Below are 27898 nucleotides of genomic sequence, written 5' to 3' on the forward strand. Positions count from 1 at the left end.
TAATGTGTTGACCAATGATTGCTGTAATACTCAAATTGGCTGCTGTAGGGCTTCCTTCCCAGAGCCTCCCAGCTGGGCAGGAGGCAGAACCTGGTGGAGGGGTCCTTCCCCCACCTGCCTTGCCTCTGTTGGTGTCATTAGTGGTGGGCTCCCTCTGGAGGGTTTTGGCACCTGGGGTGGGGTTCTGGACCCCACTTGGGCTTAGCCAAACAGCTATGTTTGGTGTAGGTGGGTGTAACATCTCAACTGTAATTAACTGACTAGATGAGTGTACAATGTTACAGTTTATTTGTAATACAAGAAGAACAGTGCTTGGTCATCAAAAAACATCACGCAGTACTAGAAATATAAAACATCTTTCAAAATTTAATTGTATATTAAAAACAGTCCACCTGTGCCAAAGTATCAGTCGGGCTCAGGAAGCCTGTGGTATGCTGCTCGCTTTTGTTTTTGATCGTCATGTTTTAAGACGGTTGGTACAGCTTTGACCAGGTCCGCTGAGCATTTGTGCAGATCTCGTGGCAGTTGTACAGAAACTCCTCGTGGATCCGTTCTCTGCAGCCAAAACCAGGCAACGCGGTCCTGGCTTGTGCCGAGGAGGAAGGGAGAGGAGCAGAGCTGAGTCTGCGTACACGACAGCGCGGTGTTCAACAGCACTCGATGGTGAGTGGGGATTGCTGTGTTGCTGTCACGCCCGTTTCTGCTTGTCTGATGATCTTAATGCTTTACTCAACCCTTTTGTGGGTTTTCTATTTGCAAAACTAGCCAAGCTGGCTGGGAGGCCGTCTTAAACATAACTGGGGGGCTGTAAGAAACCTGAAGTCTCTTGTTGCTGCAGATGGTCATTGACTGTCCCCTTCCAAAATCCTCTTCCTATGTGATCAGCTGTTGGGTGCCAAGAGTCAGGTCTTGTAGAGGTCCTCGGGGGCTGGTGATAGTTCTGTGGTTATTTCCTACTCCTCCTTTGTCTGCTGTGTTACAGAACCAAGTAAAACGAAGGGGATGAGGAAGAAAGCTCCACAGACAGTGAAGCAAACCTCTGCCCCTGCCAGCCAGTAAACTGCAAAGGAGACAAGATGTAGCTTGTTAGTGTGCTTGTCCTTGCACCTGTGTAAACTGGCCTGCCACGCTGCTGCTCTCCACAACTTACCGATACAACGGGAGAACACGGAACTACTGAATCTTTCACCGCACATCCTTGCTGGCACACCAGTTAAACAGAGGAGGTGGCTAACAGCAGTGCTGGTTTTCTTCCAAGGAAACGGCATGTTAACAGTGGTTGTTTTAAATAGGGTATTCTTGCCAGTAGGGCAAGGGGGAGGTTCCTATTCACACATTCAGCTTTACAAGGCAACTATTGAACTCTTTGCCCCACCACCTCCTCTGTGGCTGCCTCTGGTGCTGTCTAAGGTGCTCCTGAAGGTCTCTCACTGTTGGTATCGGTGTCCTTATGTGAAACACTCGGGAACCCAATGCTGAGGTGGGAGGGCGAGAGCAGGACTTGTGCTGCACTCGGGACTGGTTTTGCTGTAATGCCCAAAGTCTGGCTCTTCTTTCAGAAAGCTGCTGTGCACGGGAGCGCTAGCTGTGGTACAGGGCAGGGGTTTGCTTGGCACGTGGATGCTTCTGGCTTTGCTCAAACTTAACATTAGGTCCGAGTTCAAGCTCTGACTTGCTGTGTGGCTGCTTCCCCTTATTCTGTCCCTTTACCCTATAATAGCTTGGGAGAACTGAACCCCATACAGGAATACCTGCGCTCCTTAGGAACAGCCTAGGCTTGGCCTTAGCCAGGGCCACTAGGCATTGCACACTCACTTCCCTGAGTGTGGACTCTTTAATCTAGTTCATAAGTTACAGATGCTTTTAATGCTGAAAAGTTCTTTATTGCACATGACGGGCTGTCCCCACTTAATTTGTATCATCTTGGGATGCAGCTTCATGAGATGTGGGGAACCAGTTACCACAGCACAGGAGGCTGTGCTTTCACGGACTCCTGCTTACCCTGTGCCGGGGTGGCCCCTCAGCAGGCCGGGTTACTTGCTAAAATGGCTAAAAATAAGCCCAGCAAAGGCAAGGGTTCCTGGTCAGCCTCCAGCTCCCTCTGCACACTGGGGCCAGGCCCTCTGTGGTGCTCCTCCGGGGAGCTTGGTTAGTTTGATGCTGTTGCTGGAGTTTTTAAAGAGCCAGGCAATACCTGCCCTGCTGTTTAGTTTATCTCTGTTGTGTGAACTTTTTTAACTCATCCGTGAGGTGTCTGCTGGTGCTAACAAGGGCCGTGTCCTGCCCCGGTGCAGCTCTCAGGGAACTTCTGCAAAGACAACTTTATGGCTCTGAAATGTGCTGCAATTCCCCTTCCCCTTCAGACCCACCCGGGCTGCAGGGGCCCGGAGTGGCGCTTATTTTGGCAAAGGCAGGAAGGAGCATGAGGCCGCACTCACCTGTCGCTGACAGGACTGGTCCCAGGGCTCTGGCGAGGGCGCCCAGGCTCCTCAGGATCCCCATGACTCGTCCTTTCTGGCTGGCAGAGCCTGTGCAAGCAGAGAGCCCTTACTCAGGGAGGAGGTTTTGCTTGGGGCAGGGAAAGCATGCAGGGCAGGCACTGCTGTAGCTCCTGGAGCCTTGTTCTTCTGAAGGTATTTCCCACATGCATCTCCCCCTCCTTTCATTTCACACTCACTGCCCAAGCTGCATTTATTTCCCCTCCACCAAGGTAAGCATGGCTGCTTCATTGAAAAAACACCAGGGCTGGTTGAGAGTGCTTGTCCATGGATGGCTTGTAGTGCACTCCCCCCACAAAAAAAAAAACCACAAACCAAAAAAAAAACAAAAAAAAGCTTTACATCATACGCAAGGTTTGCTGAGGAGGCACAGGTGTACAATAAATACAGAAGCACGGATGCAAGTTAAATCAGAGCAACATAAAAGTGACACTAATGAGCAAAGCCTTACTTTTTCGCCTCAGCAAGCACTGTAGTGCTGGCAACCAACTGAACCAAAGCTAAAGAAAGAACTGTGTCACCCACAGATGGCAACACAGCTACATCTGCTTTACAAGGTTACGTAGCAACCAGTGCCACAAACCCAGAAGGTTTTAGACAGTTCCTTAGAAGGTCTTTGCTAAAGAATCAGGGAGAAATGATTTTACTGCTGGCAGCGATGGCTACTGTCTCTTTCAGAGAACCCAGGCCATTCCCGGCTCAGTGCTGTTTGTGGCCTTTGCCCACGATAGTAATTCTTTGCCCATTCTTCCACATCTTCTTAATCATAACCAGAAGTAAGGTTGCTTCAAGTTTCCCCATCCCATTGGGACAATCTGGGTTACACAGCACAAAATTGAAGTGTGACACTGATGGTCACTCTGAAAAGGTCGTTGCTGTTTGTTAGCTCTGAAACTACCCATTATGGAGTGCTGACAGTTTTCAGAAACAGGTACAAGTCAGTTTGGGGTTTTCCTATGCTCCCTGTGGGATGTTTCTGAATTTGCCAGCATCAGGATACTGTCTTCCTATCCCCAGCAGCAATGGGAGGGTAACTGCAGTCACGGCTGGCTGGCTATGCTGAAAAGGGGCAGCATGCAAGCCACCGGGAAGGGCTCTTTCCCAGCCTTTAGCCTCACTCCTGCAGGCTAAAGGGTGGTTATCGCTTCAGGGTTACGTACATACAACGTGGAGCAGCAGTTCGCTGTAACACTTAGCGTTTCTGCTTTCCTTGTTAATGCATTTGGGGGGAAAGAGGCCTTTTATAAAGCCACGCAGCAGCCAGAGTCACTGGTCCAACGTTCAGATCTGAGGTGGACCTACATCACGAGCCTTCCTGTTGATGCATCACTAACCTTGAGGTCAATTCTGTATTTGGGCCAAGTCTATACAAAGGTCAGTTATGTGGCCAAGGGCTGCCGCTCAAGGCAGGGAAGACACTCACCATAGCCTGACACCACTGCTGACAAACACGGGATAACAATGGCCGCAGCTGGAAAAATCCACAAAAGAGACTGTCAATGAACAGCAGAGAGCTCAAAACAGTTACAAGAGCAATAGTGAAAAACATGTGGCCCAAACTCGTTACTACTGCAGAGAAACATGCTGAGCTCTGGGGCCCTGCACCAACAATGGATCATCAGGTTTAATCCAGTTCAGTAATGAAAACACCCCCTTCAAAGCCAACCTGCACGAAGAGCCCAGAGCCACGAGCGCTCTGAGCAGCTGTTTCACATTAGTGTCTCTCATTCTGTGAGCCCACGGGAAAGGGGTGGATAGGTCAGATCAGCTAACTAACTGGTAGTTTTCCAAATCCCTGTGGTCTTGTCAGGTGGAGCAGGGAAAGGGAATCGCCCATATTTCAAACAGACAATGAGGTGGCTGTACACAGAGTCACACTGTCCCCATGCATACGGCTTTACCGTACTCATGGATGAAAGAGGCAGCTATGTTCTGTCTTGGGAAATAAGAGTCAAGTCCAGGAAGAATTTTTGGACACAAAAGCCAAGAGCTGTTCAGCAATCACTGCCCTCTTACTGAAATAGGGGCCTTTTCTGCCAAGAAGGAAGTGCTTTAAGCATACAAAGCAGAATCTTTTCTGGGAAGGAAAGGACAATTGGAGAGCAGGAACGATAGACATGTTGCCTTAACTGCAGACGCCCTAACTCCTGGGACAGAGGGAGGAAGAGAGGGGGAAAAGAGGCCTCTCCAGAGGCATTTCTAGCTGGCTTAACTAGGGAAGAGATGGGGCCTTCTGCCCAGGTATGGAGCTAAGAAGACAAGACTCCTAACTTAGAAGCACAGTCAGACAGAATGAATACCTCCTCTTGCCCCTCCTCACTGAGTGGGCTTTCAAAAGCACCTTAATCTGTAGATAAGCTGTAGATTTTGAAACTAGTCAAACACACAGCTGTCCTTAGACAAGCAAGATGCTAAATAGATGCATTTTGTGGTTTACAATTTACTCTTAAATCAAGCTGTATCATGCAAAAGAGAAGTCTCCTACTTTCGTAATTAGTCATATTTGAACCTTTTAACAATAGTTAGCCGCGTTGGGAATATCTGAAATCTCTTTTCAGATAGGCACTTCAGTAGATAAATCCAACTTCATTCATAGTTTTTTCCCCGAATAACAGCTTAAATCAGCAGAATATTACTTTTGTAAACACTTAAATGTCTTTGAAAACCGTCTGCACTTATCAAAAACAATAGGTGGAGTTTTGCTCCCTCCCTGAGCTAGCAGCTTGCCGTGCAAGAGAGCAGGGGCTGTCCAGCCAGCACAGCCCCAGGCCACAATGCTCAGGGCAACGCCGATTTACCCTCACTCTCGCTCCGCCTGAACGCATCGCTCCAGCCTCCAGCTTCAGAGCGTGCAGGTCTCTTCAGCCTGTTGCCTAAGAAATAATGCAGCCACCATAGAAATGCAAAGACATGCTGCCTCCCTTCTTTTCCTGAGCTGAGCTATTTAGTGAATATTTTACTTCTAGGTCTGATGAGAGGGGGAAAAAAAACACCCTCAAGAGCTCCCCAGTGAGATAGGACAACAGGAGCAGTGGGGATGCTTCCAAATATCACCATGGCAACTTCCTGTGATACAAACAGCATCAGAAAGAAACCAGACATTATTTCTTCCATATTTTATAAACAGAAATGTCAACTTTCTGTTACTCATAGTTTGAAATTAGAAGTGCATCTTTTTTAACGGCATGAATAAATACATGAAGAAAAATTATTTGTGCTTAGCTTTCAATGCATTTTGAATAGCTCACCGAAAGAGTACAGCAACAGTCCAGCACTCAGCATGGTCACATTTGCAGCCCATCCAATTAACAAGAAAGCTGGAATCAGCAACATAATAGCCTGCAAAATGAATGAGTCACACGGTTACATTTAAGCACTGCTTGTTAAAGCCTAATTCTAGGTGTCCTGCCAGTTCTCTTCCACTGATGGGACTACATTTAAGTTAGAAGCTGAAAGCCCTTTCTTCCCAAGTAGTCATTTCAAATTCACCTGGATGGCCACACTTCAGCCAATTTACTTTTCTGTTCTCTCTCTCTGTCACATGATGGCAGACCACATGCGGGCTGGAGTCATAGGCTGTACTGATCCCATTTCCCACAGCTGAGGAAAAACTGATTTTTGCAGTTCTCTCTCTCACACAATCTACTGGTTTTTGGTGTTTCTTCCTCTTGTTCTGTGTTGAACTGAACAGAAATCTAGCTTTAACTCTTTATCTCCTGAGCTGGCACAAGAGATCAAAAAGCTTGCGTGCAACAGGACTACAGCTCCTCTGTTTGTTCTCGCAGTATTGACTGATTTTAAGGGCTACATCAAACCCTCTTGATCTTTCAGAGTCCATACTTCTGGAGCCAAGAAGAAAAAATTTGGGAGGGAATGGCATTTGAAATTCAAACCCCAAAAGAAAAAACATTCTTCATCTCCTCCAAGAGCCTGGACTTCAGTTCCCCTGTGACCTCTCCCTCACATACAGAGCTTTCACGGAAAAGACAGATCAGTTAAGATCCACTGCACGTTTCACAAAAGAGGGTATTCACTCCCACCAAATGTCTCATTTTGAAGATTCAGTTATAAACGAGTTACTGTAAACACTGTGCTAAGAGAGGCCATATTTGCCATATGATCCAGATTCACAAACAAATCGCCAGAATAACTTCAGCAAAAGGGGGAACTCCCACAAAAGCCACATACATCCACAGAAAGAGTGCCTGGGGGCCAGCGGGTTTCTGCACAGTGCACACGGGCATTTATTGGAAGCGATCAGCCCAGACCAATTAAACTAAGTCCATATTTCAAGGTAACTACACTTCTCACTGCAGGGAAGAGGAAAGAGTATAAAAATTAGTGGGGCAAACCACAGCTTGCATGAACTGCAGTGCAGCGACAGCAAACACAGCAGGCCGGCAGAGCACAGGAGGAAGTTGATGCAGAGGATAAAGCGGCACTAACACAGCGGCGTGAGGTTTTTTTCGCAGGGAAATGCTCCCTATGTGACACAACAAACGTGCCATTAACATTTGCCTGCCAGGGAGCAGGGTGGAGATGGTTTCACCAGCAGAAATAACTTTAAGAAAAGCTGAGTAAATTCACTGGAATGCAGTGCAGTTTGGTAATCCTTTTTACCCTGCCACCGTTGAAATCACACTGGCCCCAAAATAATGAATTGATGGACGCTTTAACAGTCCAAGCATACCTACTACCAAGCAGCCAACAAAAGTTCAGAAACACTCGAAACCTGCTTTGTTTAGTTCCGTGCACAAATGTAAATGACAGAACATATCTACTTGTCCCACAGCTGTATAAGCTGCAGGGAACCATTCCCTGTCATCCCAGTACTGCAGCATCATCATCTCTATGAAGAAAGAGGCAAGCAAAACAAAGAAATGCACACTTTCATCAGTGAAACTTCCGTCTGAACTCTGGTCCATGCTATTGTTACATGTAATACTGATGATCACAAATCGAAGTTGGAGGAAGAATCTATTTCCCCCTGCCCACCAGTGAAATACACTCTAGGGAAAGCCTGTCAAGCACGGAGATGGCCAGACTGATGATGTCCCTGAAAATGATTTGCCAGAAAGAGAGATTAGCTCTGAAGCAGCTTTAGCAGTTTCAATGTTTGCACTACAAGAGAAATCACTGAAACAAAGCATAATCTTCACAGCATTTTACCTAGCTTGCACAGACAGACATTCTGTTCTCATTCCCTACTGCAGTTACATATGAAGAACTCAAAGTTTCAATAATATCGTCGTTTCAATAACACGATATGGTAAGAAATGGCTCTAATGTTCCAAAGTTTAGTTAGGCTGATAAGCACCCAACAACCAGGGTCTTGAGAAGTCATTTAGCTGGATTAATGAGACAGAAATTTCCTTTGATTTGACAAGTACAGTTATAATCTCCAACTACCTTTCGTTGCACTTTACATTGAAAATTAACGTATCAGATTTTTGGATGAAAAGAAAAAGATTTTTTTTTTTTTTTACCCTTTTTACAGCTCTGATTTCATTTCCTGGCTTGATTCGTCGAGCATAGCCTCCCTGGATCACAGCCATTGTTATTCCAATAAAGAAAAACATCTTGCCCTGCTGCATGCTAGAAGGGAGGCAAAAACACAGATTATGGAGTCACGCACAGAGCATTCCACCCTGGGCTTCACAGATTCAGTGTAGACCCTTTCCTGAACCAGGGAGAGAAAATGCTTTTTGGTGCTCACATGAGCAGTGCATAGGTCTTAGTATGCTGACATTAGTTTCCATGGCAGGCAGACAGCAAGAAGATAAACCTCTGAGGTCTTACGTAGAGATGGGATGGCTGCTGGCAAATGCTGCAATCATCTCTAGACTGCTACGATGTAGTTTAGTTGTTTCTACGGTGGCCCACAAAGAGTCAACACATTTACCCTGTGCCATGGAAGTCTGTGCCATATGAACAGGAGTTGTTGGTTTCCAAGGAACAAGTGTTCCGCTTTCTCACAACCATTGCCACTACTCATGCAGAGTTTGATTAAGGTCACCAAGGCACAACATGGGCATTGCCATGGTGGTGATCATGTATTGTACCGGGAAGCTTGCAACATCACTCCCTCCACCCTTAAATATTTCTTCAAATTTCCCTTTCACCTCTCTTCTCTACTAAACTATGTGGATATTCTCAACTAAAAGTTCTCACCTCCATAACAAGCTTGTTTGTCACACAGCCTGTACTGTCGGCATAAAGTTGTATATCTCACTACATGGCTACCCTGAAAGTTCTGTGCAGAAGCAAGCTTCATACACTAGAAAATGTTTCCTTGACGCACACACATTAGTTAAGCCACAAACTGTAATGAAAGACAGACAGGAAAAGATGAGACAAACTCCTGAGAATTACTCAAAGGGCAGGACACACATAAGGAATCAAGATGCAAGAATTTGAGCTTCAAGATTTGTCCTGGTACTGAAGAACTCTTCCGGGCTAGAATAGAAAAGGTTTTATTATAATCAAAACAATTAGCCCAACTACACATATTTCAGGAGCTTTGATTTAATCTTGTGTATTGATTTTCTCTAGTTATTAGAAGTTGTAGATTCAATGAGTATTTCCTTTCAGGATAAACAGTGTGCCTATATTTTCATAAATTCTTCCTACACAGCCCAAGTATCACTGAACACAGTGGTAGCTTTCTGAGTGTTTTTACTAACCTCCTAAAGCCTCTCTTGAAAATAAATGAAGAGAGCTTAAATCAAGACTTTGGAAAATATCCTAGACAAAATATACAACATTTATCTTCTAAGTGTGCTATACCTGCTGAATTGGAATCTCTGATGAGTGAGAAAACTCAGTGTATACTCCAAGCCGGAAAACAGGAAGAGATACAGGAAATAAGCCAGGCCCAAGATTTTGAGATTCTGAAGATCTAAACAAACAAACACACACCAAGGGGAAAAAAAAAAAAAAGAGAGAGAGAGAAATAAGGTGGTGTTTTTCAAGCATAGCTTGGGAATATAACAACAATAGTAGAGCAACATTTATCAACTGTACAGGGAAAAGTTCTCACCTCAGATGCTCATTTTAAATATCTGTACAAGACATGCCACAAAATTACTTCTGCCCACTACCTCCCTTCTTATGAGGGGAGGAGAGCCCAAAAGACTAATCTCTCTCTGTGGGTCACCCTGGTCTCACTCACCCAATGCAGCCCCTCTGCCTCACACTGACACCCCCACCTAAACTGGGATTTATTTCTTTATTTTTAATCAATACCTGCATTCCACCTAATACCTTGATGCTGCTCTCAGGATGACATTGGCCAAAGTACAGCATCCCTTTTTCTAAGCTACAAATGGTCTGTGACAGATTACCTTACTTGTTTTTCTGCCAGTGCAGGGTTTAACAGGTTTTCTCCCAAGTGGCGAATACTCCTCTATTCCTGATGCAGCAGCAAGGAGGACTGAGATAAATTGGTGTACCTGACAAACAGTGATTTATTTTCTACGGCTTAAATAATTTCATATTGAGAAATGGCCAGCTCAAATCCTACATCTCCAAGTCCTGAATTGAGAAATAAAATTCCAGTCTGAATTTTCCTGGTTTGCAGCTTGGATAAGCAAACTCGCATCTCCCTTACCCATGCCTTGATCTATCTTTTAAATCACTTCACTTACTGCAGCCTACCCCATGCTGCAGCCAGTGCCTTGAAGAAAAAGCAAGCAGCAAGTCAGAAATCTTTGAAACACTAATCTCTAAAACCTTCTTTTGGGAATAACAGGACCAGTATCCAAGGGAACTTGCAATTTCCTGTTCATAAGTTAGTAACGTGGGTTTAAAATGAGGGAACAGAGCGCTGCTTTTGAAATGGTTTGAGTATTCTTGTATTGAGAGCAGCTCTGCTGAGAAGGACTTGGGGATACTGGTGGACGAAAAGCTGGACGTGAGCCGACAATGTGCACTCACAGCCCAGAAGGCCAACCATATCCTGGGCTGCATCAAAAGCAGCGTGGCCAGCAGGTCGAGGGAGGTGATTCTGCCCCTTTACTCTGCTCTGGTGAGACCTGGAGTATTACGTCCAGCTCTGGAACCCTCAGCACAACAAAGACATGGACCTGTTGAAGCAGGTCCAGAGGAGACCACGAAAATGATCAGGGGGATGGAACAGCTCTCCTATGAGGAAAGGCTGAGAGAGTTGGGGCTGTTCAGCCTGGAGAAGAGAAGGCTTCGGGGAGACCTTACTGCAGCCTTTCAGTACTTAAAGGGGGCTTATAAGAAAGACGGGGACAAACTTTTTAGCAGGGCCTGTTGCGACAGTACTAGGCGGAATGGTTTTAAACTAAAAGAGGGTAGATTTAGACTAGATATAAGGAAGAAATTTTTTACAATGAGGGTGGTGAAACACTGGCACAGGTTGCCCAGAGAGGTGTAGATGCCCCATCCCTGGAAACATTCAAGGTCAGGCTGGACAGGGCTCTGAGCAACCTGATCTGGTTGAAGATGTCCTGCCCACGGCAGGGGGGTTGGACTAGATGACCTTTAAAGGTCCCTTCCAACCCTTCTATTATATGATTCTGCGATTCTATGAGTAAAGTTTTCACTTAGAAACCATGGCCACATACAAAAAGACATACAATATTAATTTAAAAAGCCAGCTAACACTTACTCTCCTCTGAAGGGGATTCCTTTCCTTGGGTGACTGCAGAGAACCGAAATAAAGCCAAAGGACTGAGCAAGTCAACTGCTGCCTGAAATCCAGACATCACAGAAGAGACCTGATCAGAGAGAGAGCGCGAGGTTATTTTAGAACCTGATGTAATCACTACTGCAAGGAATTGACAGTAATAGTCAAATGTGCTTCTACACCTACACAAATTATCTGAGATTAAACAAGGTAACTGGCATTGGTGTTTGAGTGACCCCCAATAACATCCCAGACTTTCTGACCACAGAACTGGCTCCAGCACTATGATTAGAAGGTAGAGCACTGATAACAGCTTTCACTGAAGACAGAAAACAGATTCTTCCCTGGATTCTTAAAAAGCAGAAAAGGCTCATCCTCCACAGCCCTGAAGGTGGCTTTATTTGGTTCACTTTTTGCATCATGCCTCGTGTACAATGAACATTTACTGGGAAAATATTGGCACATCTGCCTGCAAGCTCATGGGAAGCTGGGGATTTGCTTGTGTGCTACGGGTCTGAGAACAGTATGTATAGCACATCAAACAACAGTCTGTTTTGGTGCTGGTTGCTCTTTTAGACAGCCAGTGACACCTCCTGGGGAAGAAAAGGAAAATATAATTTTTTATAGAGATTCCTTGGAGAGATTTTAGAGATATTTGTAGAGACATTCTGCCCAGCCACATTGTGTGGCTTTTTGAAGAGGAAAATTTACTTTGTAGCACTTCTCGTCCTTGTACTCCATACATCTCAACCTAATTAGGCATCTAGTGGCACTCTCCCTGCTCCTTATCAACAGGAGCTTAGGAGGTGCTTATTCTTTCATCTCAGTGAATTTAATTCTTTAATTTGTTTATTTTTTATTTTAATGTATAGAAAATTAAAGAAAATACTAAAGAAGAAATAATGTCTAAATTCTTAAGGAAACAATTCCTTTTAAAGTAGGAGAATTTAGACTGTCACTTTACATTACAGTCACAGGAAGAGATAAGACAGACTCAAGAATCCTGAATAATCACACTTAGTATTTCACATTTTCAAAGCACTGCACAGACTTTATCTGATGAGCTTCCTTCTCTTCCCAGATAGGGAGGGAGGGAACTATTACCCCCTTGAGGGCAGAGATTAAAGGTCAAATTATCAGTGGAACTTAATCTCGGTGCATGACCTGAGGATTTATATGGACTGGATTTAATAAAGCTGTAAACAACTCAACCTTCAATATGGTATTAACATGACCCCTGTCTTATTTTGGGAGTCAGAGCTTCTGAGTAGCCGACAGCAGAGCTCTGGAGCCCGTTAGTCTCACAACAGCAAGCAGTTCAATATACCAGGCTGGTTTTGTATAAAGCCATAAAGCTGCTGATCCCCATAGAACAAACTGGGATATTTATTTCCCCTTCCACTGCATGTATTGCAGCGAGTAAACAGACACTCCCAAGAAGTTGCTTCCTCATGCTTTTAAAAGGTCTGTAAGAGGATTTCCTGAAGCTGACTTGTAGAAATCCTCAGTTCCTGCATTTGTTGGCATGATGGTGTTTGTACTACAGCATAGAGAATCTGATAACAAGCAACTCTCTTCAAGCATGCTTGCCAGTAATAAGAAAAAAGCCTGTAATTTGTACCTGTTTTGAATTATTATCCATGTCAGACAGGGTGCCAAGCTGCTTTGTACTGCAAGGCTGATTTTAGTTTGCTCCGGAGTTTATACATTATATATGTATATGTTTAAAAACTTAAGTGTTTTATGAAATATATATATTAGATTTTTTTTTAATATATGTGTGTGCGCGCATGTAAATTTCTTTTAATTTCTCCTATCTTTGCCCTAGAAGCAGTAGTCTAGAAGTGACTTCATCCACTGAAATGAAATAATGAAGTAATTAATGAAAACATTGTCCTAAAACAAAATTGTTTCACCACTCCCAAATAACAAAGTATACACTGCCAATTTTGGTCAATGTCACCAGCTGCATGGAGTTTAGATTCTTTGCAGGTTCAAAATCTGCAACATCTAACTTGTATTTAATTTCTATGCTTATGATTTATTACTCCAAAATTGCACAATTGTACTTCATGATCACCCCAAAAGTCACCTTGAATGGTAGACATTTTTCACATTGTCTTTGTTTACTCTGTTTTCCTCTAATGCAGAGAGACTAAGTAACATGTCTTGAAGGCACAGAGTCAGTCCAAATCAGGAATGCAGCCTGGGCCTTCCAAGCTCCAATCTTACCCTTCAAATCAGATACTGTTTAATATGCATAGAGCAAAAGCCTTGTTTCTGCGTAAGTCTGCTAGTGATGCTGCACAGCCCTAACACATAGTCCTTACATGACTAGCTGGACACCAGAAAAAAAAAGTTCTAAGACCATCCCTCCAGCAAGGCAGCCTTGCCCATGATTAGCTCAGCTAAAAATTAACACAAAAGCTCTTAAAAGGGACAGATTCCACTAGAGACCTTTCTATTCCTCCCTTCTCCCAAGCAGGTCACAGCAGGAGGTGTTTTGGCCACCTCACATAAGACCAGTGTCTCTGACAGGTGAAAGGTACAGTTCTCTGGTCACTCTTCACCTGACAAACTTGTGGAACTGTTGAAAAAAAGAAAAAGGATAGCAAGAATTCTGTTCTCTTTGGATGAAAACTTATCCTTGTTCCCCTGTCCCCCTCTACCTTCCCCTTTCTACAAGTTAATTCCAACATGAACAAATGTGAAATACTTCATCTCTCCTTTGAAAAGAGGACTGATAGAGAAACAAGAATATAATGAGAACACAGCATATTTCAAGGAAACAGATGTCTGATCCCACTGGCACATCCTCCTACTGGTTATCATTATCATTTCCCCTCTTTTTACAGCTTTGTCTTTCCAACGCATCCATTCCTATACTTTGGGAGCACCTGTTCCAGCTCAGCCCAGCCAAGTTCCAGAAAGGCAGCCAACATACCTGCCTTTCCTCTGTCATCCAGGGGCCAAGAAAACTGCTCTCCTCCTACTCAGAAAGTGGGAGGAATTACCCAAGAAAAGAGCAAAGCAGTCTAATAAGTGAAATTACAAATACCTTGGAACACATGAATCACATGGGGCCATGGCCCAGATGCAGGCTGAAAGGAGACAGCACAAAAGCACGAACACTGATACCAATCACAAGAAGCTCCAATGCCAGACAAACCACTACCTCATCAGCAATCAAACACCCTGTGTGTTTTGCATGACTGGGATCTGACCCTGAGAGGCACCTATTGATCCACCTCACGCAACACCCACTGCTGCACAGAGACAGAGCCCCAAAAAGCAGGGACATAGTATTCGTTTTCTTATCAAAATTCAGTCATTTTGGCTAACACAGACTAGCTTATCAGAAGAACTCTCAAGAGGATAATAAAAGAAGGGGGGAGATATTTGGTCATCATACAGTCCTAAAAGGCCCTGAAGCCATTTATCCCTCTACAGCAAAGGTGGAATTGTTTATAGAATACAGATTCGCTCTACAGCACTTCCCTGTGTCAACATGTTGCCGCCACCCCATAGCGTGCAGATCTAACTAAGAACAGGATTTTATCTGGAATGTTTAGAAACAGCCAAATAGGAAAGGGGAACAGATGACACATGGAAGAGCTGTTAAAAAAAATAAAATAGCTGTAGTGCTTGGGAAGATAACGTGAGCAACCAATTTCACATGGGACACAACCTGCTGCGAAACACTCAGGGAAGGTCTAAAGTTTTGCCCTGGCAGCAGCATTGCAGACAAAAGTTTCCCGAACAATTCTCAGGGTCAAACGGGTTTGGCTATCCCGAAAGCAAGCACGTTTCAATGGCTGAGCGCTGCTTAGAAACAAGGGACGATAGGAAAGATCCAATCCAGCCGAAGGCCTCAAATCAAGTGTTTCACCCAGATACCTAGGGCTGAGTTCAGTCTCTCCTACACTACCAAAAGAGACTGTTCCAAGAGACTTTTAGTAAGATATATCTTGGACAGTGTCTGATCACACAATATTAAATTATAATGTTAATAAATGTTTGGCCCCACAAATCCAAACAGTCACTGAAGTTTAGCACATGTAGGTGTTTTTTATCTGTGGAAGACAGCACAGCTCAGAGATAAGAGTAATTTGCTACTTGAGTGTTCAAAATAATCAAGCAAAGACAAGATATTAGTTAAGAAAATTTCCAACATATACTGGCTAAATGAAAGAAAATCCAGCCTCTGATCCATTTACTTTTATGATTAGCTGAAAGTCATCCCCAGGAAGTCATTGTGATTATAGTTTAAAATTCACCCTCTTCCTCCTAGGCTCCCATCAGTTTTTGAGAAATTTAAATCTAACACACCAAAACCAGCAATTAAGCAGACATGTTAGCTATATGTAATTTCTCATATTACACTGGGCTAGGAGATGAGACCATCATGCAACTTTGACACCAGCCTGAATAATAACATTAAATCCTAGTCCCAGGAATGAGCTAGATTCCTGAGATACTGGCTCAGCCCCTTCTTCATTGTCTCCAGTCAAATCCTCTTTTTGCAAGAAACACAGATCTTCAGATTGATAGTCCATTTACCCGTTTTTCTTTGGGAAGTGTCTCTGGAAGTAGGAAGAAGATGAAAATTAAGTCAGCCACAGCAAACATGAGTGCTAACAATGCCGAACGAAGATAGAAGACTTCTCCTTTCTCTGTCTCCATGGCTAGGTAAGCTCCGATCATGGGACCCAGGGTAAAACCAAGGGAGAAAGCAACACCAATCATTGCCTGCAGTGATACAATGAACACAGACATGAAGTTTTAGATACCAGTTTGTTCAGGTAACTCAGTTCTAAAACAATTTGGATTTCCTGGCATTTACCTTAAAGAAATGCAACCAGATACAGACGTAACCACCCTGAGGATGTAGGGAGTGCACAGCAACAAGCGTTAAGAGTGAAAAAACTGTTATTTCCAAATAACTGATTTTATTTTCTGTCTAGTCAGGAAAGTGGCAGGAACAAACTACGACATGGTTATGAGTGAAAGGAAGCTGGGAAGGGAAATAATGATTCCCACCTCAGGGACTGCTCAGCCAGCAGATCCTTCAGCCATAGGATAAACTTTTGTGGTGTAAAATTGGAGAAGGGAAGACAGCACCCTTGGTAAGAATTCATAATGATGTCTCTAGCTTCTAAAACACTTTGGCAATTTCTGTATTTAGGAATTTATGTCTCATAGAGCAAATAGGCTGACAGGCCTCTCAGAACAACCTGAATTTAGTGCAGGTACTAAAGAGGATTTATTAACTCACTGTGAAACCAGCACATAGGAAAAGAGGTAGAATCTGTACACACTGGATGTGAGCTTAAAAGAGCACTGATTTAAGTCATCAACTCAGTGAGATTGCTTAAGAATACAACAGGGCAGGATCTGGCTCATTTTCTTTAAGAGACATTCAAGGATGTACACTTGCTTATGCAGGACCCAAACATGTGTCATCCCGGCACACGATCCTCCTGCTTTCCTGAGTCTATTTCACTATATCTATAGTACTAATCTAAACAAGGCCAGGGCACACTCAGGTGTCACTCCACAGTCTCCAGTGTTGTTTCAGCCTGCCCAGCTAGCAAATCTCCCAGGCAATGGCCCATCACAGTTTGGGAATAGCATCAGTCAGATGCTATTCTCTTCCCAGAAAGCAGAATGAACATGCCTACTCTGCTTTGGAAAAGAAGAGAGTATAACCACATGGATGCGAGCCATGCTGTACTAAGTGACTTGCTCTCAGGCCCTAAAGATAGGCCCTGACCCATTTTATTTACTAGGCTGTCCCTCTCCATAAATAAAAATATATTTTGGCTCACCAGAACTATAATAAATTGCTTGGAAAATTCATTAGCTATCACTGTGAAATCTAAAGCTTTTCCCTCCCAAGAAGCAGTTGTCCCGCATAGTGGCTTATAACAATATGTTAAGAGAAGTTTGGGCCCCCAAGGTTTTTATGAGATAAAAGATCTAACTGGTAATTCACAGGCAAAGTTCAGCCTGCAGGGTGTTTCCATCTGGGCCACTGCCTTCTGGAAGAGGACAGGACAGCTGTTCATACTACTTGCTGCTCAGTCAGCCAAATGCCACATCCTTTACCCGCTGAGCTCAAATCCTGAAGCCAGTGCAGCATCCAAGGAAGTCAGGAAGCACACTGCGCTGTGCAGTGCTGCTGCGCCTCCACAGTTTGGGAAGGTGAGAAAAATGGATTGTCCTGGGTTCCAGCTACCAAAATTGGGCCATAAGACGTTTTGATTTCTAAGCTAGTATAATCAGGATTACAGTTTTCAGCAGGAGTAACAGTTATAACACACAGGCAGTTTTTTCACCTCTAGGGCATCTGCGTTTCACTTGTAGATAAAAGTAATCGATAAGTAAAGTCTAAGAGCTCACCAGCAAAATGATCTGGCATCTTTTCAGAAGCGAGGTAGTATATAAAGTCATGTTTTCCCTTGATCAATGAATACACACCTGAGGAAGACATTCTAAGCACCTGAAACCAATTAAAAGTTACACAGCAAACCCAAACATACACCCCACATGTGTAACTCACCATGCCCTTGCTCCGTGCTTTCGGAGAGTGCAAGTCAGCAATTATAGCTGTGGAGAGGCTGACATTCCCTTTGCTTATTCCACCTATGATCCTGGAGAGAAGAAAAACGCCAAAAGTCCTAGAGGCAGCCCACAGTGCGTATGATGTTATCAAACCCATCTGCAGAAGCAAGAAAGGGTTCTTTATAAAGCAGAGCAAAGTTGACATCATTTCTGCATATTTCCCAGCTAAACATTTAATTTGCTTGTTTGTTTTCAACAGCTGCTCCAAAACCCATGTAACAGAAATGTCTGAATATACTGGTACTGAACTATGTCCTGGACAGTGATATAAAAGAAGTAGAAACAAATCCATACAAACTTCTTATAAATGTGAGATTACTAATAAAATTAGAGGAGCAAAGAAAGCTCAGAGGGAGCTAAATCAGTCCTGGGCACAAAACCACTTTTGTACATCCCAGTCCACTTGTTTCCAACTTCAAGAGAATCTGAGCCCAAAATAAGAAGAATTCACAGTTCTAGCCCTTAAATTTCATGATCAATCATAAGCACAGACGCTTATTTAATTCACTCTCCACAAGCCTAAAGGATATGGGGATTTGTATATCATTTGCTGCCAAGTTCCACCAGGTATGTACGCACTTGCTCTGCACTGCTTCTGTAATTAGAACCCCATACTCTGACCAGCAACAGAAAAAACTTTTTGGAGAATGTGTGCATGTTCACAAGTGCTATATAGCACTTCCTAACCAACAATCCCCAGGCTCTGTGAAACAGGTCATGAAATTATCAGCCCTCAGTAGTTACTTGGGGAACTAAAATATACAGGGATTAAGTCTAACATTTGTAAATACAGCATCTGAAGTCATACTCCCGTACACAGGGGAAAGGGACTTTGGACGATCCCGGAAACAGATAGGTATTTTGGTGCCTTCTATGTTCAATTCTGGATCTGGGAAGCTCAGCTTAAGCACTTGCATTTGGAAGTGTGGCCAAGCAACTTGGCAAGAAGCAGCCAACAACCATCGACCTAGAATGTTCAATTTCCCAATCCTTTGTGCTAACCACAAGACCATAGTGCCTTCAACTGTGTATTGAGATGGCATGACTAAAATCAGCATGACCCACATACCACTGTCATCAAGATGACAGGCCTTCTGCCCAAGCAGTCCGACACAGCACCAGTGAGGGGAAAGGAGAAAAACTGTAGGATGGAAAAGACTGAGCCAATCAGACCTAAAAAAAAAAAGAAATACAAATATCATTAGACTTGCTGCCTTCATCTTAAATACAAAGACATCCAACCTGTTCCAGACCTATCACTCCATTATGTCCTTTAAAAGTATGCAATATAAAGAACAGCTTTGCTCTGAAACTAAGCCACCCTCAAAACACCTATCTTGCATTGTTATTTAACTGAGGCAGCAAATACAGACCAGATGCACAGACAGACCAGAGTAACAGGCACAAACTGGATGATTCACTGGTAACTTCACTGATGAGAAGGGGTTTGAAACTCACTGGTTATAATAAAATGCTGATTCTCCAATGCTTCCCCAACTGCCTACATAAATTTTCTGTTCTTAAAGCAGAGATAATGCAGTTCTTTAACAGTCCCAGTTCTTTTACGATATTCTTGATTGTTTGAACCCGATTCTGTCACACTTAATTAGCTTTTCTTTCTTTTTTATCAGGGAAAGAAGGACATAAGCACTGCTGTTAGTGAGGCACCCTAAGAGATAGGAGTGATTCCAACAGACTCCAACAGCCTTTTGAAATCTGCCTCCAGCTTCTGTGATGTTTAATTCCTCTTTTCTCTTGCCATTTCTAGCTTCACACACTTATTAATTTGCACTACACTCTCAACAAGCAGGCAAAAAAATGCCTTGCTGTCACAGTTTTTCTCTAAAGGAAAAACAGGATTATACGTCTCAGATGATTCAGCTATCAAAGCTTTAAAAGGCAGATGAGAGAGAGACTAGAAGTTCTGCTCCCATCAACTTTGAGGGAGGCAGAACATTGATACTGAATACCTTGGGGAGAACAGCTGCTTGTGATAGCTCAAAAGCCCAAAAAACGGTGTAAAAAATCATAGAATAGTTTGGGTTGGAAAGGACCTTTAAAGGTCATCTAGTCCAACCCTCCTAGGGGCAGGGAGATCTTCAAACTAGATCAGGTTGCTCAGAGTCCAACCTGACCTGGAACACTTCCAGGGATGGGGCATCTACCACCTCTCTGGGCAACCTGTTCCAGTGTTTCACCATCCTCGTCATAAAAAATTTCTTCCTTATATCTAGTCTGAGTCTCTCTTTTAGTTTAAAACCATCACCCCTTGTCCTATTGCAACAGGCCCTACTAAAAAGTCTGTCCCCATCTTTCTTATAAGCCCCCTTCAAGTACTGAAAGGCCCCAGAGCCTTCTCTTCTCCAGGCTGAATAACTCCAACTCTTTCAGCCTGTCCTCAAAGAAGAGGTGTTCCATCCCTCTGACCATTTTCGTGGCCCTCCTCTGGACCCGCTCCAACAGGTCCATGTCTTTCCTGTGCTGAGGGCTCCAGAGCTGGATGCAGCACTGCAGGTGGGGTCTCACCAGAGCGGAGTAGAGGGGCAGAATCACCTCCCTCGACCTGCTGGCCACAATCTTATAGATTGGTACACTGGCAGTTTATGTTAATGAGAGACAAGTTTTCCTCTTTGTATTTCTAGCACTGCAAAAACACCCAGACATGCCAAACACTTCATAGCCAGGGAGCAGCAAAAGCGGGGCTGTTCCACACAGGGGAATGAGCCAGGAGCTGCGGGTGACCACAACACTGGCAGTGCCCTCACCAACAAGGGCGCAGTCCCACGTGATCTGGATGGGTTGGGCAGAGCAGGGTGCCGCTAGCAAGGTCCATTGACAGTCCCAGACCAGGCAAGGGTTATACATCAGGTCCATCCAGGGAGTCCAGTCAGGACCAACAGGAGACAGGGTCAGAGAAAGGAGTGGAAACAAGACTACGATGTAGATCCATTCAGGAGATAAGACACCTGCCACGTAGGTCCAAGGTCCATCCAAGAGACAGGGCCAGAGACAAGGCTATACCTATGATATAGCTTAGACAAGGCCCAGGCCTGAGCTGAAATACAGCTCCTGAATCACTGGGCAGAAAGTGTGTGGGTGAAGGCTGGTCACCGCAACTAAGTTTTGGTGCCCTCAGGGCCTTGACAAGGGCAGGGAAGGTTTCTGCCCTGAAGAGGCTGCAGTCTAAGCAAAGATGAAAGAGAGCAGAACATATCCTGCACTGGGAGAAGCAACAAGATGATCTTGCAAGTACCTTTCCAATCCTATGCTCCTTGTTGCAGCTGAAGGCAATGAAGGAATGCAGGCCGCAGGAAGACTGCAGTGGCCTCTGCTTAACATCACAAGTATAATGAACCTTTCCACTATAAGTTTTTAAGCTGAAATCAGACAAGATGGACTTGAGATGGACAAGAGATAGGAGCTCACTACAACTAAGATGGCTTGTCCATCTTCCCCTGCTTCTGCAGCCTTGATCAACTGTCCAGTGAGCTAATTCAACTCAATCTGGCAGAAAACTAATCCAGAAAAAAAGAAGAGGAAAAAAAAAGTTTTCTGCTGGTTTAGCAAATTAGATGTCTCATTGAGAAAAGCTGTCATCAAAGACAGATATCAGATTAATTCAGCCACCTTGTCTGCACCCTCACTGCCTGTGGCTATCAGGTAAATAGTGAACATTCCCATCACTACTCAATACTGCTTCTGAACACTTTTCTCTCAATACTTTTCTCCTAGAGAGAAAACAGCATGGGATACCAGCTTCCTTTCTGAGACAAAGAGTGTCCATTTTATTTGCATGTTCCCAGTTAGATGCTGTTTTCTTCAAAGGGCAGAGGAGTTGGACTCCTCTGGAAGGAGCAGGGATTTCTCCTTCCCCTTGAAAGCAACTGAGCCAAGTCAAGGGATACAGCACTCCCAAGAGTACAGGACACAGCAGGTAAAAGGAAAGGCAACAAGTTGGACATGACTGTGAGTTCCCAGCCCCTTGTTTAAACGGAATCTGAGATAGAGAGAAGGAACAAGGAGGAGGCATGCAGTCAGGCCTTAGAGGAGACAGAAAGCAGTTTCTGAGGGATTAAAGAAAACTGTTTCCTACCATTCAAAAACAGTAATCTGACTGAAAATGAGGACAGAAACAACAACATGCCTGCAAGGACACTGTGGGAAAGAGGAAAATTGTTTATAAACTTTCTAATGTCTGTTAAACCCAAAAAACCTACTTTAAATAGTAGCAATACATTCACACTTATATTCCAATAAAGTTTTGCATTTTTTTTAAGTTTAAAAGCCTTTTGCTTATCTTGCAGGAGGCCTCAGCTCACTAAAAGGAGGGTCTATACATTTCCAATTAAAATTAACCCAGACACGCTCACATTTTCATGGTCTGAAATCCCAGTTTCCTCACACTCTGTAGATCGCAAGGAGCCAAAAGAGCCTCTGATCTGTAACAGGATATATATGCTGCTGGATTTCCTGCACTACTCCTGCTGGAGCTCACCCACACCAGAGTGTCCTAGTAATAGTAAATGGTTCTGGACCCTGCAAGTCAGCAGCTCTCCTGCTTTTAATAGGACTAATGAGATTTAGAGGCAGTGCTGAACTTAGCTGCCCAGCAGGGGGGTGAGGCTTGAACTCACAAGCTTCTAATTCCAGTTTCCTACTGATTGATCTCCAATCACATGCAGATCAATTGTGAAGGGAGAGTAATTTCTGTGACTGTGCCGGGTCTAGCACAGCAGGCTCCTGACCCTCAGCTGGCAGTCTGACAATAAGGAACAGCAGGCCTGTATTTCCGTAGCAATCTGTAGAACAAATTGGACAAGATCATAGGATAATTCAGATTAAAAGGGACCTCTGGAAGTCACCTACTCCAACCACCTGCAACAAAGTCAGACCAGATTGTTCAGGGTTTCACCCAGTCAGGGTTTGACAGCCTCTGAGGATGGAGACTACAAAACCTCTCTGGGTAACCTGTTCCACTGGCCATCCTCACTGTGAAAAAGTTCCTCCTTATTTCCAGTCTGGACCTCCCTTGCTTCTACTTACACCTGTTGCCTCTCCTTCTCCTACCATGCACCACAGTGAAATGCCTCACTGTCTTCTCGATAACCTCCCCATAGGTATTGGAAGCATGCTAATAGCTCCAGGCTGAACAAGCCCAGGCTCCCAGACCCTCTGTCTTCCTGGCCCTCTGTTGAACTCGTTGCAGTTTATGAATGTCTGTCTTGTACTGGGGGGCCAAAACTGGATGCAATGCTCTAGATGTGGTCTAACAAGTGCTGAGTAGAGGGGACAATCGCTTCCCTCAATCTACTGGCTCTGCTCAGCTCAGGTGCTGTTGGTGCTTTTGCTGCCAGGGCTGGCTCATGCTCAGCTTGCTGCTCACCAGGACCCCCAGGGCCTTTACAGAAGAGCTGCTCCCCACCAGTCAGTGCCCAGCCTGTATCGCTGCAAGGGACTACTCCTTCCCAGTGGTAGGACTTCACATTTGTCCGTACTGAATTTCAGAAGGTTCCTGTTGGCCCATTCCTCCTGCCTGTCTAGGTGGCTCCAAATGACAGAGATGGGGCTGTCCAACTCTTCATTGCTATCACTGTGGTGAAAACAAAATCATTTATAGTCTACTGTAAGAGACATTTTCTGTGTTATTTAAGTCTAAATCTAATAACAGGCAAGTATGCTTTTTGTATTTCTTGTCATTTTCCTCATCGTTCATCATTCCTCACATCAACACTGCAAATAACTTGAAAACAACACACTATTTTTTTGGGGGGTCTGTTAGCTTGTTTGTTTAATTTCCATACCTCCAAACAAAACACTGTTGTATTTCCGCTCTGGAGGCATCCCGACCATCACTGCAAACCAGTCCACACCACGTTGCAATGACAAATAGAATCCATCCTGCAAAACAGATAGCTGGGAAATAGAAGCAGGAAGACAGTTTTTCTTGTTTTATTTTCAAAGACAGCATCAGAGCTTACTGAACTAGAGGTAACATTAGATGATTCCTTCCCTCCTCCTCGGGAAAATGTCCTGGTTGATCAGTTGTCATAGGCTAAAAATAGCTTAAATTGTGAATGCTAATAGGCAGTAGATAATCAGGTGTATGTGTTTGCGTGGGGGAATGTCTGAATTTGAACTTTTTTACACCATCAGGCCTGCTACTTGCTAAAACCTGAACAAAACAAAAGCGGCACATCCTGAATCCTTCAATTAATAAAGCAACATGACTCACACTCTATACCTCTGCATGTACACTATTTAGACTGGGAGAACCAGGGGCTTGTAGGTCCAGAAAGAAGAGATGGTGCGAAAAAGAATGGTTCCTGAAAAGAGGAGGAGGACTTGAAAAGAAAAAGGGGGCCCTAAAAAGGAGGTGAAGATCTTGGCCATAGGAAATACACTGTGGGGGGAAGATCCTGGAGATCAGAGCCCATGGTTAAGGTTAGAGATAGGGTTGTAAGAAAGACAAAGGCTACAGCTGCAGTTAGAGTGGGGTTAAAAAGGGGCTGCGAGATAGAGATGTGGGCTGCAAAAATAATTCTCCCCTGACATCTTCATCTTGTCCACCTGTAACACCTGAGAATGGTAACCTCAAGCAGCTGCACAGCAGAGAACCAAAACAACTTTCTGCCCTGCGCTCCCAGAGCAGCAGCCAGCTCCCTGCTAAGAATGGAAGTTGAGACCTCCTGAACATGATGCTGGGGGTGGGAGCAAGACAGTGTGTGAAATACTTAAGTAGGGTAAAAGCTCTTATCTCTTTGGTTCTTAGATAAACCCCAGTATGCAGATCCATTACGGATTGTTGTTTACTCTGTCTCACCAGTGACATCAGTGTAAGTTACAAACGCACTGGTAATTACAAGGACTAGTCCCTAAGAAATACCTGAATTTTCCCCAAAACAAATCCCTCATTTTAATGAAAAAGCAAGAAGGAAGAATCTCAGGCAGGTTCACAAACAAATTCAGTCCATGAACCATTTAAATGTGCTGGATATTATTATGCTGCCTACAGCTATTTGGTTTGCCCCAAGGCAAGGGATTTTTTCTTCCATCTTTCCCTTAAGATCTCATACCTAACATTTTCAGCAGGCTGACTTTCTCTGTTGCTTACCTCAGTCTGGCTGTAATAATCAAGGATGGAAGGAAACAGTGGCAAGATGAGAGCGAATCCCAACAAGTCGATGAAGAGTGCCAGGAAGACAATTGTAATAACACGACTGCAGTTCTGTTCTTGCTTGTCATTGATGGAGGTGCTGCTGGTTTCTCTCTCTTGCAAGGCCATGTTCCCAGGTGCTCTGCTTCTGAAAAATTACATTTATATCCAGTCAACAGGAAGTACTTTGCAAGCCTTTCATAAGAGTATCTTGCTGATTCATTCTCACTTTCTACAGACTTCACAAAAATAAATATAAGCTATGGCTATATTAAGCTACCTGGTTTTCAAGGGAACAGGAACCTCTCTGTCTAGTCTTGATTATTAGCTCAGCACCAAGTTTGCTTGCACCAAGAACAGGCTACAAGGGCAATAAGATAGCAAACTCTATTACAGGAGCATCCCAAATAAAACACAGAACTAAGGAGCATTTAAAGTTTGTTAACATGTGAGCAATGCTAATACAACTTTCCCAAATGTTTTCAACTCAGCATTACAGTAAAATAGATAAGAAAGGGCACTCTTGTTTTGAATATCTAAATAATAGATTATTTATGCCTTCAGTGTATACTAGAAATGGCTAAAGCAATAACAAAAAAAAAAAAAAAAAAGAAAAAGATAGACTTCCTAACTATTGCAGGAATGCTGTCTTCAAGACAAATCCCGGAGACCAACAGCAACTCAAGAAACAACACAACAAAATTTTGAAACTTTAATTTTTTTTTTCTTTCTCCGGATGACAGCCACTGGTAGGCTATATGAGTTGGGACATCAAGTGATTAAGGCAGCGTTTTAGTTTGTCTGAAATATCAGAACTATCAGCTTTCTTTGACAATACTCCAAAACTGTCTTAAAGACCTAAACAAGGATGCAGGCCATATCACATTCAGTATTTAACAAATAAAGAAGTCAGTCTGTATCCTGAAAAAAACTCAGTTACAACAGATATCAAAATCAAGGAGTAATACACAAACCATGAAACTGCAAACTTCAGACTTGTAAAACATCCCTGAACGTTTGTTGCACTAGACGAGTAAAAAAGGAGACAAAATTTCATCCAACAATCAATACCAAAATATCCATTGACTTTGATGAGTCAGGATTGAAAACACTGAGCAATTCTTAATACTAATTCTACTCCAGACAAGACATACCGTATTAGGTACACAAGGCACTTGTGCATATAACATCATATTACACTAACTGAAGATCATAACACTTGCTATGCTCAGCAACAAATATTATTGTGACATTTCTTTACCTGTGGATTCAGTTTACTAGCACTGAAGCATTATTAAAGTTAAAACACCATGAGATAAACATGGAAGGAGGCCACCTGAAATCCATTTATTAAACTCTTGGCATAATGCTCTCAAATCTGCTAGTGAACAGAGCAGTTTGGTTATGTTCAGGATCCTTTTATTTAAAATGGTAAGTCATCACCACTACAAATATTTAGCGTTATTTGTTTACCCAAATGATACAAGAGCATCTGGAGCCAAAACAACCATTCCTTTAGACAAATCCTCCCTGACCCTAGGTCTATCCAGCCAACAGTTGAGGTATGGGTTCATTGTGGCAGATTTTATCTTGTTTTTCCTCACAATTTGTTTATTCATCCACTGAATTGTATGACCAAGCTGAACTTTATTCCAGGGTTATTTACACGGGGTAACATCCTTTACACCTTACCCTTACTGCCATTTCAGCTAGCGTGAGGCTTGAACCTATTGATGCTAGCACTGACCTTTCATTCAGCTCCACTTTTGGCTACGTGGTTGCAATTTCCCTTACGCAATATGCCAAGGTACTACATGTTTCTGCCTTTGTGCTCCATCAGTTTTGTTGTTCAAACCTCTCCATATTTTTTGCTAGGCAGGAAACCACCAAACATTTTATAGGCCCTGGCATCCCGTCAGCAAAAACAAACACTTCACCTCTACCACCACATTTGATTTCTGTGAGACATGTTTGAAGTGGGGGGAGGATTTTCAGTTTAGGGAAGTCGTTTCTCTGGACACTTGCGTCCCTGATGCTCTCTGGGCTCTGCCTCGGCTCTCCCCAGCCATCCCCTCAGGACTCATCAGTGTCTCATCGCTTCTGCCTTGGACCTCCGGCCGGCAGGGCCGGGGCTTGACGCTGTGCCTCTCAGGAAGGGATCAGCTGCGAAGCTGGCCCTGCCCTAACGCACAAACAGAGATTTGTCATCTGCCAGCAGGAAGAATTTCATCCTACTGCTGTTTTCTTACCACCCCTTCCCTCCTCTGAAATTTCCCAGGCCCGGCTTTACCTGCTACGCCTTGAGAAGGCTCCTCTGACTCCTTAACAAAGTCCTGATTCAGGTCAAGAGCAGGAGTTTCAATCGGGGGGGTGGGGGGGAGGAGGAGAAGGCAAAAAAAAAAAGGCAATTTCCCAGAGCGGCCAAAGCCCAGAGGACAGGGGGGCCTCCGAGTGGGAAAGGGACGGTCCTGGAGAGATGCGGTGTCAGTGGCGAGGTCCCGCTGTCCCCCCCGCAAGGCACCCTCCACCCTCAGTCCCGCTGAGGCGCGCCGCGCCCCGCCCAGACCCGCTCCTTCGGCCGCCCTCACTCCCACGCCGCCGGCAGAGCCTGCCCCGCTCCGGGCTACCTACCGCTCCTCAGGGGGCCCGGGCCCGCAGGGTGCGCGGGCGGGTCCCCTCCGCTGCCAAGAGCCTTCCCTTGGGGATGCTGCAGGCGGGCGGGCGGCGGCTCCTCCCCGGCCCTCCGCAGCGCCCCGGCGGCCTTCCTCTTCCGGCCGGGGATGGACCCGGTCCCGCGACTCGGCACCGCGCGCCACCGAGGAGAGAAGCCGCCCGCCCTGTGAGGGGGACGGCGGGGGCCCGGCGGGGGCCCGGCGGGCTCCCCTCAGCGCGGCGGAGGCCGCCGCCGCTGGGGGCTGAGGGAGCGACGCAGGGCCCGGCGGCCGAGAGGGACTTAAAACTGAGGGAAGT

The 27898-nt window shown here is 44.5% G+C and overlaps 1 protein-coding gene across 2 annotated transcripts; it reads right to left on the reverse strand.

Moving 5' to 3' along the window:
* Positions 1–271: 271 nt before the first annotated feature.
* On the reverse strand, positions 272–27761 carry SLC75A1 (solute carrier family 75 member 1). 2 transcript variants are annotated; one of them, XM_075148621.1, is made up of 13 exons: positions 27560–27761; positions 24887–25076; positions 23577–23673; positions 18845–18948; positions 17714–17872; positions 15712–15900; positions 11134–11242; positions 9285–9396; positions 7985–8093; positions 5747–5837; positions 3922–3969; positions 2439–2528; positions 272–971 (listed from the first exon to the last, which is right to left on the reverse strand). In XM_075148621.1, the coding sequence occupies exons 2-13, from the start codon at positions 25055–25057 to the stop codon at positions 874–876; spliced, it is 1377 nt and encodes a 458-aa protein (XP_075004722.1). In that variant the 5' UTR covers positions 25058–25076; positions 27560–27761; the 3' UTR covers positions 272–873. The 2 variants fall into 2 exon arrangements, with proteins under 2 accessions (XP_075004722.1, XP_075004721.1); XM_075148620.1 differs by having other exon boundaries at positions 272–1060.
* Between the last annotated feature and the right edge of the window lie 137 nt (positions 27762–27898).

The sequence above is a fragment of the Calonectris borealis genome, chromosome 4 (assembly GCF_964195595.1).
Source record: "Calonectris borealis chromosome 4, bCalBor7.hap1.2, whole genome shotgun sequence".
NCBI lineage: Eukaryota > Metazoa > Chordata > Aves > Procellariiformes > Procellariidae > Calonectris > Calonectris borealis.

Bases quoted from the DNA above. Each gene is read 5' to 3' on its own strand.
- SLC75A1 (XM_075148620.1), bottom strand. From the start codon at position 25,057: ATGGCCTTGCAAGAGAGAGAAACCAGCAGCACCTCCATCAATGACAAG. The intron at 15,901-17,713 runs GTGAGTTACACA...GTATCACTGCAG, and splicing joins AAGCACGGAGCAAGGGCATG to GCAATGATTGGTGTTGCTTT. The intron at 5,838-7,984 runs GTAAAAAAAAAA...TTCATTTTGCAG, and splicing joins AAATCAGAGCTGTAAAAAGG to GCTATTATGTTGCTGATTCC.